This window comes from Leptodactylus fuscus, chromosome 2, assembly GCF_031893055.1.
Source record: "Leptodactylus fuscus isolate aLepFus1 chromosome 2, aLepFus1.hap2, whole genome shotgun sequence".
NCBI classification, from domain to species: Eukaryota; Metazoa; Chordata; class Amphibia; order Anura; family Leptodactylidae; genus Leptodactylus; species Leptodactylus fuscus.
In genome coordinates this window covers 277,091,379-277,102,756 of record NC_134266.1, presented here as the reverse complement: position 1 = coordinate 277,102,756, position 11,378 = coordinate 277,091,379, and the positions used below count along the sequence as shown (strand labels likewise).

At 44.8% G+C, this 11,378-nt stretch overlaps 1 protein-coding gene across 4 annotated transcripts in view; it reads left to right on the top strand.

Annotated features, from left to right (window-relative positions):
• The first annotated feature begins 224 nt into the window (after nucleotides 1-224).
• LOC142196119 (beta-arrestin-1) overlaps nucleotides 225-11,378 on the top strand; it is a 125,179-nt gene continuing 114,025 nt past the window's right edge. For 3 of the 4 annotated variants that reach the window (XM_075266345.1, XM_075266343.1, XM_075266341.1), the window contains exon 1: nucleotides 225-615. In XM_075266345.1, the coding sequence (XP_075122446.1) occupies nucleotides 596-615 (20 nt within the window). In that variant the 5' untranslated portion in view covers nucleotides 225-595. The remainder of the gene's footprint in view (nucleotides 616-11,378) is intronic. The other variant, XM_075266344.1, reaches the window with a different exon arrangement.

Genomic DNA, 11,378 nt, shown 5'->3' with positions numbered 1-11,378 from the left:
GCCTCTATACTCGTGCTATTAGGTATATATGGGTGACTCTACCGTTACAGGTATATGGAGACTTATAGGCCATGCATGCTTTGCTAGGAATTCTGGGATATAATATGCAGATAGGTTTCACCTGATGGAAGTTATTTGCATGTTATTGGGGTGCTGTCCGTTCTTGTGCTCCTGGCTGAGCAGCGCTGTCGCCGTCAGTCCATCCAGTGCACAGAGCAGGAAGCAGTGGCGCTGCAGTGAGGGTGGATCTAGAGCTGTCAGCTTGTACAGCCCACAGACAGCAGGGCTGGAGGGGAGAGAGAGAACAAGCTGTTTGATGGCACAATCAGAATAATAATCCTAATTCCTGCTCGCCCTCTCACATTTCGTGTTTGCCCTCCCTCTAATCGCATCAGGATTTACGTCCGGCCGCACACCGAGAGGGGACGGATCGCTTTATTTGCAGCTGCTCTGCTTGCAAAACAAAAGCCATTCTCCATCCAGCCTGCTCTGACAGAGGAGAGATCGGCGGTGGAGTCGTCCTGAGCAGATCCTGGCATCGCTTCACCTGGCACCTGACCCTCATCCCACCGTCCATCCCGACAAGAGCCTGGCGATGGGCGACAAAGGAACCAGGTAGGTCTTATGGTAACGTTTCCTTGGAATGAAGGAGTTAATGGATCTTGCTGCTCCTTGGCTTTCTAAGCGATGAGGGATCCCCCGCTCCCAGGGGTTTATTGAGAGAAATCCATTGCTGGAGCCACAGACTGTGCAACCACTTACTTCCCCGGCACCATATCCCGTGCATTCCTCCTATTATCAGGGCGTGGATGTGATGGGGTTAATGAACCTTGCTTTTTCGAGGGGGACAGTTTTGCAAAGTTGAAAGGGGAAAGACGCTGATCACTGAGGAATGAGAGGTCACCGGCACCTGATGTAGGCTGGCATAGAAAGGGTTAGGTCTGTCGCTAGAGCCAGAGGGTCAGGGTGCACCAGCGTCACATCCCCTTAGCAGCACGGCCAGTGGTCTTATAAATAAGATATGGACGGGAAGAGGTTAATGGACCTTTTAACTCTTTATGTGATGGTAGGTCCCCGGTACCCGCTGGAATGGTGCCCACAATGCCCGATACTTCCTCAGGACGCTGTATGTGATCAAGGCATGGAGGGCAAAGGGTTAATGGGCTGTATCTGGTCCATGGTACCATCACCTGACCAAGTTGTGGACCAGGAAGGGGTTAATAGACTTTGTTCCTCTTAGGAGCCTTTCCATTCCAGATCGCCTTTGGTCCTGTGCTCTGGTGCCTAAAGGGTTAAATCCGTCTTACGGCCCGAAGGTGTCTCAAAAGGGGAATTTGAGGCATCGCCTGTGTTGGCCCCGGCCCTGGTGATGACGGGGTTAATCTGCGTCCACTCGGTGCCCCTTTAATGATTGCTCCCGGTACTAGGACGACCATTGGATTTTCAGGAAGGGGTTAATGGACTTTGTTCCTCTTTGCACCTGCAGCCATGTACTGAGTGATAGAAAGGGGGGTGGGGGCTGCCTTGGCATTTTAAGGGTTAAGCCCCTTCGTTACAGACCCCCCCCCCCCCCAGGCGTCCTCACAACCCAGGAGACAGGAGCTGAGATTTTGGGTTTAGGAGAATCTGAGGAAGTCGGGGCGGTCCTGAGCTTCCCCGTGTCCGCCAGAATCCTAAAGTGGCATCTCGGCGCTATAAATTAGGCTAACACCCTCCTGGGGGGGCAGAGGGGTCACAGTGCTCGGGGCAGGGGGCCGTATCTGTGTCCACGTGGTCCAGATATTTCAGCCATAGACCGCCATCAGGAAACTCGTCCTCTCGCAGATTCGCCGCCATTGTTGGATTGTTACAATGTATCTGAAGGAATTGCAAGTTCCTCCGGGGTCACTACTGAGGACTCCCAGCAGGGCGGCGCCAAGCCGTGACGTATTCTGCTCCTGAGGCCTCCATATACAATCATTAGTCATCCCGTACAGGGTTAACCCCAAGCTTGTCAGTGTATAGAGTAATTTAGGGGATCTGTACCCCAATTTCAATTCATCCGTCTGAGCGGTGGCGGCAGGGCTAGCGGGGGACGCGGGACTAGTCGTGATGCTCTGCTCTCCATCGTCCGCCCTGACTATTATGTAATCTGTTACGGGGGAGGGGGTGGTGTTTGTTACAGTGTAGCAGTCCGGAGTGTTCTCCGCTGTTCTCATGGATACAATGTCACATTATGTAACCAAACATTAAGGGACGGGAATGTATAAAAATCTGTGCGCCCTGCAGCCTCAGCTCTGCTGCTCACTGTTACCCCCCGAGCTCACTGCGTACCCCTGACTCATAAGACATAGACTAGAAGCGCCAGCCCCAAATACATGGAGGGAAGAGACATCATAGCGGTGCGCTGACATAACAGGGAGCAACGGACAGATGTAGCTGAGCTGAGATAGTTACCAAGCACCGGCCATTATATCACTAGATAGGAGCGCTGGTAACCTGGCCGCACTGACAATGGCTTCAGAGCTGAAATCAGAATAGTGAGCGCAGCTCTGGAGTATAATACAGGATAAGTAATGTAATGTATGTACACAGAGACTGCACCAGCAGAATAGTGAGCGCAGCTCTGGAGTATAATACAGGATAAGTAATGTAATGTATGTACACAGTGACTGTACCAGCAGAATAGTGAGCGCAGCTCTGGAGTATAATACAGGATAAGTAATGTAATGTATGTACACAGTGACTGTACCAGCAGAATAGTGAGCGCAGCTCTGGAGTATAATACAGGATAAGTAATGTAATGTATGTACACAGTGACTGCACCAGCAGAATAGTGAGCGCGGCTCTGCAGTATAATACAGGATAAGTAATGTAATGTATGTACAGAGTGACTGTACCAGCAGAATAGTGAGCGCAGCTCTGGAGTATAATACAGGATAAGTAATGTAATGTATGTACACAGTGACTGTACCAGCAGAATAGTGAGCGCAGCTCTGGAGTATAATACAGGATAAGTAATGTAATGTATGTACACAGTGACTGCACCAGCAGAATAGAGAGCGCAGCTCTGGAGTATAATACAGGATAAGTAATGTAATGTATGTACACAGTGACTGCACCAGCAGAATAGTGAGCGCGGCTCTGCAGTATAATACAGGATAAGTAATGTAATGTATGTACACAGTGACTGTACCAGCAGGATAGTGAGCGCAGCTCTGGAGTATAATACAGGATAAGTAATGTAATGTATGTACAGAGTGACTGTACCAGCAGTATAATGAGCGCAGCTCTGGAGTATAATACAGGATAAGTAATGTAATGTATGTACACAGTGACTGTACCAGCAGAATTGTGAGTGCAGCTCTGGAGTATAATACAGGATAAGTAATGTAATGTATGTACACAGTGACTTCACCAGCAGAATAGTGAACGCAGCTCTGGAGTATAATACAGGATAAGTAATGTAATGTATGTACACAGTGACTGTACCAGCAGAATAGTGAGCGCAGCTCTGGAGTATAATACAGGATAAGTAATGTAATGTATGTACACAGTGACTGTACCAGCAGAATAGTGAGCGCAGCTCTGGAATATAATACAGGATAAGTAATGTAATGTATGTACACAGTGACTGTACCAGCAGAATAGTGAGCGCAGCTCTGGAGTATAATACCGGATAAGTAATGTAATGTATGTACACAGTGACTGTACCAGCAGAATAGTGAGCGCAGCTCTGGAGTATAATACAGGATAAGTAATGTAATGTATGTACACAGTGACTGCACCAGCAGAATAGTGAGCGCAGCTCTGGAGTATAATACAGGATAAGTAATGTAATGTATGTACACAGTGACTGTACCAGCAGAATAGTGAGCGCAGCTCTGGAGTATAATACAGGATAAGTAATGTAATGTATGTACACAGTGACTGCACCAGCAGAATAGTGAGCGCAGCTCTGGAGTATAATACAGGATAAGTAATGTAATGTATGTACACAGTGACTGCACCAGCAGAATAGTGTGCGCGGCTCTGCAGTATAATACAGGATAAGTAATGTAATGTATGTACACAGTGACTGCACCAGCAGAATAGTGAGCGCAGCTCTGGAGTATAATACAGGATAAGTAATGTAATGTATGTACAGAGTGACTGTACCAGCAGTATAATGAGCGCAGCTCTGGAGTATAATACAGGATAAGTAATGTAATGTATGTACACAGTGACTGTACCAGCAGAATTGTGAGTGCAGCTCTGGAGTATAATACAGGATAAGTAATGTAATGTATGTACACAGTGACTTCACCAGCAGAATAGTGAACGCAGCTCTGGAGTATAATACAGGATAAGTAATGTAATGTATGTACACAGTGACTGTACCAGCAGAATAGTGAGCGCAGCTCTGGAGTATAATACAGGATAAGTAATGTAATGTATGTACACAGTGACTGTACCAGCAGAATAGTGAGCGCAGCTCTGGAATATAATACAGGATAAGTAATGTAATGTATGTACACAGTGACTGTACCAGCAGAATAGTGAGCGCAGCTCTGGAGTATAATACAGGATAAGTAATGTAATGTATGTACACAGTGACTGCACCAGCAGAATAGTGAGCGCAGCTCTGGAGTATAATACAGGATAAGTAATGTAATGTATGTACACAGTGACTGCACCAGCAGAATAGTGAGCGCAGCTCTGGAGTATAATACAGGATAAGTAATGTAATGTATGTACACAGTGACTGCACCAGCAGAATAGTGAGCACAGCTCTGGAGTATAATACAGGATAAGTAATGTAATGTATGTACACAGTGACCGCAGCAGCAGAATAGTGAGCGCAGCTCTGGAGTATAATACAGGATAAGTAATGTAATGTATGTACACAGTGACCGCACCAGCAGAATAGTGAGCGCAGCTCTGGAGTATAATACAGGATAAGTAATGTAATGTATGTACACAGTGACTGTACCAGCAGAATAGTGAGCGCAGCTCTGGGGTATAATACGGGATCAGTAATGTAATGTATGTACACAGTGACTGCACCAGAAGAATAGTGAGCGCGGCTCTGCAGTATAATACAGGATAAGTAATGTAATGTATGTACACAGTGACTGCACCAGCAGAATAGTGAGCGCAGCTCTGGAGTATAATACAGGATAAGTAATGTAATGTATGTACACAGTGACTGCACCAGAATAGTGAGCACAGCTCTGGAGTATAATACAGGATAAGTAATGTAATGTATGTACACAGTGACTGTACCAGCAGAATAGTGAGCGCAGCTCTGGAGTATAATACAGGATAAGTAATGTAATGTATGTACACAGTGACTGCACCAGCAGAATAGAGAGCGCAGCTCTGGAGTATAATACAGGATAAGTAATGTAATGTATGTACACAGTGACTGTACCAGCAGAATAGTGAGCGCAGCTCTGGAGTATAATACAGGATAAGTAATTTAATGTATGTACACAGTGACTGTACCAGCAGAATAGTGAGCGCAGCTCTGGAGTATAATACAGGATAGGTAATGTCATGTATGTACACAGTGACCGTACCAGCAGAATAGTGAGCGCAGCTCTGGAGTATAATACAGGATAAGTAATGTAATGTATGTACACAGTGACTGCACCAGCAGAATAGTGAGCGCAGCTCTGGAGTATAATACAGGATAAGTAATGTAATGTATGTACACAGTGACTGCACCAGCAGAATAGTGAGCGCAGCTCTGGAGTATAATACAGGATAAGTAATGTAATGTATGTACACAGTGACTGTACCAGCAGAATAGTGAGCGCAGCTCTGGAGTATAATACAGGATAAGTAATGTATGTACACAGTGACTGCACCAGCAGAATAGTGAGCGCAGCTCTGGAGTATAATACAGGATAAGTAATGTAATGTATGTACACAGTGACTGTACCAGCAGAATAGTGAGCGCAGCTCTGGAGAATAATACAGGATAAGTAATGTAATGTATATACACAGTGACTGCACCAGCAGAATAGTGAGCGCAGCTCTGGAGAATAATACAGGATAAGTAATGTAATGTATGTACACAGTGACTGTACCAGCAGAATAGTGAGCGCAGCTCTGGAGTATAATACAGGATAAGTAATGTAATGTATGTACACAGTGACTGCACCAGCAGAATAGTGAGCGCAGCTCTGGAGTATAATACAGGATAAGTAATGTAATGTATGTACACAGTGACTGTACCAGCAGAATAGTGCGCGCAGCTCTGGAGTATAATACAGGATAAGTAATGTAATGTATGTACACAGTGACTGTACCAGCAGAATAGTGAGCGCAGCTCTGGAGAATAATACAGGATAAGTAATGTAATGTATATACACAGTGACTGCACCAGCAGAATAGTGAGCGCAGCTCTGGAGTATAATACAGGATAAGTAATGTAATGTATGTACACAATGATACAGTCACAGCTGAAGGTTTATTATCATTGTATCCTGCTTGGACTAATAATTGATACACTTTCTGTCACTCTTGCTCTAGGCTCACACCGGTGTTCGGGTTTCCATTCTTCGGGTCTGTTTGGGTCTATAATGGGCTCCGCCAGGTTTCCACCTGATCCGACAGAGAGACATGTTTTGCTTGCAGGACTTTTCCTCTATATATTCTCAGCATAATGGGGACGGTGTCTCTGGGTGACATAACACCAGTGTGACCTCCGCCTTAGATTGTAACAAACTATTAGGACAGAAGAGATTGATGTCACTGATGTCTTTCTGGGTTTGCCCCGACTGACTATCATGGGCTCTGCCCTTTTCATACTGAGTGGGGCTCAGAGCAGTCGGCCGTGCAGGAATTCTCTTTCCACTGATTTCTGACGCAGGTGTGATCTTATCCTTATGTATACAGTATATACAGGGAGTGGTGATGTCATCAGTACTGGATAATAATATTGGCCACGTCTCTGACACCTTCCTGATCTCTACTAATACAGGAGAGGTGTGGGGACACTGGGGATGTATATGGGGTCACTCCACTTTCCATAGACTCTTTATTTATTATCTGACAACCTCCTTCCCGCTGCTGGATATGTCAGGGATCCGTAGTCAGATCGACAGAAACCATAATGGCTTTTTATGGGTGGAGTTTCCCTTTATTTTCTCTTTTTATGGACATTTCTTCTGTTCCATCTTGGAGTGACCTCTCGTAACACTGACCTTTAACTATTTCCTTTCTGGACAGCTCAGCTGAGAGGAAACAGATCTGAGGCTGCAGCGAAGACAACGTTCACTATCCCGCCGCTCCCTGAAATTTTTCATACATCACTGGCCTATAACCAGCCAGAGCTCCCCCTTAGGTATTCGCTAGGTCCAGGGACCAGTGGAGAATTGTGGGGAAACTTAAACCTTTGGGTAACGATCTGTTAGGATTTGCTCCTGCTGTGGTTATTATAGGATGGTCTTAGCAGGTTACTATACACCAGAGGGCGACACTGAGCACAGGAGAAAGGGAGTCTAAAATCTAATAGCTCCATACTCCAGAGGGCAGTACAAGAAAGCCTTGTGGGGCTCCTTTATCTAGATATCTAATCATACAATTCTGTCTGCATACAGCCACCACTAGGGGGAGCTCACTGTATTTATACTGTACAGCTCCCAAAGAGTTTACTGAAAGATGTATATATCTATGTATAGTGAGCACCCTCTAGTCGAGGCTGTATAATCTGTATGTAGTGAGCTCCCTCTAGTGGTGACTGTATAATCTGTATGTAGTGAGCTCCCCCTAGTGGTGACTGTATATATCTGTATGTAGTGAGCTCCCTCTAGTGGTGACTGTATATATCTGTATGTAGTGAGCTCCCCTAGTGGTGACTGTATAATCTGTATGTACTGAGCTCCTCCTAGTGGTGACTGTATAATCTGTATGTAGTGAGCTCCTCCTAGTGGTGACTGTATAATCTGTATGTAGTGAGCTTCCTCTAGTGGTGACTGTATAATCTGTATATAGTGAGCTCCCTCTAGTGGTGACTGTATAATCTGTATATAGTGAGCTTCCTCTAGTGGTGACTGTATAATCTGTATATAGTGAGCTCCCTCTAGTGGTGACTGTATAATCTGTATGTAGTGAGCTCCCTCTAGTGGTGACTGTATAATCTGTATGCAGTGAGCTCCTCCTAGTGGTGACTGTATAATCTGTATGTAGTGAGCTCCCCCTAGTGGTGACTGTATAATCTGTATGTAGTGAGCTCCCCCTAGTGGTGACTGTATAATCTGTATGTAGTGAGCTCCCCCTAGTGGTGACTGTATAATCTGTATGTAGTGAGCTCCCCCTAGTGGTGACTGTATAATCTGTATGTACTGAGCTCCTCCTAGTGGTGACTGTATAATCTGTATATAGTGACCTCCCTCTAGTGGTGACTGTATAATCTGTATGTAGTGAGCTCCCTCTAGTGGTAGCTGTATAATCTGTATGCCGTGAGCTCCCTCTAGTGGTGACTGTATATATCTGTATATAGTGAGCTCCCTCTAATGGTAGCTGTATAATCTGTATGCCGTGAGCTCCCTCTAGTGGTGACTGTATAATCTGTATGTAGTGAGCTCCCTCTAGTGGTGACTGTATAATCTGTATGTAGTGAGCTCCTTCTAGTGGTGGCTGTATATATCTGTGTATAGTGAGCTTCCCTTAGTGACTATATGTGTATGTAGTGATCTCCCTCTAGTGGTGGATTCATGAATCTATACACAGTGGCTCCCCCTAGTGGTGGATGCAGGTAGACATATCATAGGGCTAAGGTTCTATAGACATGCTATAAATTTTCTATCTATTTAGATGACATTGAATGAAAAATAAATACTAATAATTCCCTTACAGGTGTTTATGGGGCCCCTTTACTTTCTGGGCCCCTGTGACATTGCCGTTATTTCTGCAGGTGACAGTGGGGGCGCTCTGCCTGCTGTTATTATGGAGGGGGGGTCTGTGGGACATATAAATCTTGCCTCTCTGCAGCTACGTGCCCCTTGTTTCCCTCTTGGGGCTGTAGCGGAGGGCACAGATTTATTAGGCCATTGGGGTAAGTGTAGAGGGGACCCCGGAGTCTACTCCACCAGCGCTGGGTGAGTGCAGAGCAGCAGTGCGGTAGGGAAGGAGTTAACCCCTGTACAAATATTTATAATCCGTGACCTTTTAAAGGCGTTATTTACTATGTGCAGGAATGTGCGCGGTCCTCGCTGAGTGCTGGCCAAGGAGATCCAACATGGCCGCTCCTCCTGGGTACACAGGACACGGGGGCAGAGGGGTCCAGGGGGCGGGGCTAGCACTACAGTCATCCACAGTGAGGCTTTTACTGCTCTTGTCACCCAGCTCTCCCAGACTTCTGAATGTAACGGTGGTCACCCAGCTTTCCCAGGAACTGATAGAAGTCATAAACCTGTGCATTGATGGGCAGCACCTCGCAGCTCCTCTCTCTCTCTCTCTCTAGGTGTCTCTTTCTCTCTCTTTCTCTCTCTGTCTCTGGCAGTCGCTCGCTCCACTGGATCCAGTCCATGGGAATTCCCAGTGGATTACACCGGAGATCCCAGCATCACTTCCAGTACACAGACACTTACCCAGCAATAAACTCACTACCCTGGTTTGGCCCCTGGGGGGCCCTACTGCTCAGACTTGGGGCTCCTGCCCTGGTTTAACCCTAATCTGTCTGCATAGAGAGAGCAGGAATCAAGAAGAGCCCCCAAAACTTCCATGGCCCTAGACCGCTGCCTGTATTAGCAGGCCCACCTATGCAGAACATGTAGCCGGCTGCAATGGTCACCCACATTGGGGTCTGACACTTTTGGCCTGACCGCCCTCCCTTCTATTAATGGCCGTGTTTCCTCTTCTCTTCCTTCCTTCCTGTGTGATGGGATCATTCAGTATAAGGAGGATTCGGCCATTGCTCAGCCTTGTGTCTCCTCCTTCCTCTTCCTCTCTATAATTTTAACCCTATAGTCACCACCACAGACATGTCCGTCACTCTGCCACCCTTTGACTTTTCTTACATTTTGTTACAACCACAACCTTAAATGTATTTTCTTGAGACCTTCAGTGATAACAACACAAAGTATCAGATAGTTGTGAAGTGGAAGGAAAATGATACAAAGGTTTACTTTTTGTGCAAAAGTCTTCAGCCCCCTGTGTCAATACTTTGTAGAGCCGGCTTTCGCTGCAAGTCTATTGGGCTGTTTGGATGAAGGATTGTACAAGGCTCCTTGGGATGTTCTTATAACCTGACCTTGCTTTACACTTCTCCACAACCTTATCTCTGAGCTGGCTGGTGAGTTCCTTGGTCTTTATGATGCTGTTTGTTCACTAGTGTCTTCTAACAAACCACTGAGGCCTTCACAGAACGGATTTAACATTCAGATAGATAGATAGATAGATAGATAGATAGATAGGAGACAGATAGATAGGAGATAGATAGATAGATAGGAGATAGATAGATAGATAAATAGGAGATAGATAGATAGATAGATAGATAGATAGATAGATAGATAGAGAGATAGAGAGATATATAGATAGATAGATAGATAGATAGATAGATAGATAGATAGGAGATAGATAGATAGATAGATAGATAGATAGATAGATAGAAGATATTTTTAGTCTAGTAAATTACCTGACAGTTACGGACACATTTTCCTGAGTTTCCTCGGAGTATTCCGCCTGTCAGAGGTGACATAGTGAGACTCATCTTATGGTTTATTCCTGGAATGTATAATGTTGTCATTTACACGGAAGCACGGATAATGTGAGGAGATGAGAACGTTCTATGATCCTATATGGAGGCCCATATGTACCGCAGGTGTAATTATCCTCAGTAAATGCTCTCATCTATGTGCCGGAAATCCTAAGTACACCATAGTGTAACCCTTACATGGCTGGAGATAATATCTGAGAGACACGGATAGTGCGAAATGTATAGATACTATAGATGGAGATAGATAGATAGATAGATATGAGATAGATAGATAGATAGATAGATAGATAGATAGGATATAGATAGGACTTAGATAGATAGATAGATAGATAGATGATAGATAGATAGATAGATAGATAGATAGATAGATAGATAGGAGATAGATAGATAGATAGATAGATAGATAGATAGATAGGAGATAGATAGATAGATAGATAGATAGATAGATAGATAGGAGATAGATAGATAGATAGGAGATAGATAGATAGATAGATAGATAGATAGATAGGAGATAGATAGATAGGAGATAGATAGATAGATAGATAGATAGATAGATAGATAGATAGATAGGAGATAGATAGATAGGAGATAGATAGATAGATAGATAGATAGGAAATAGATAGGAGATAGATAGATAGGAGATAGATAGATAGATAGATAGATAGATAGATAGATAGATAGGAGATAGATA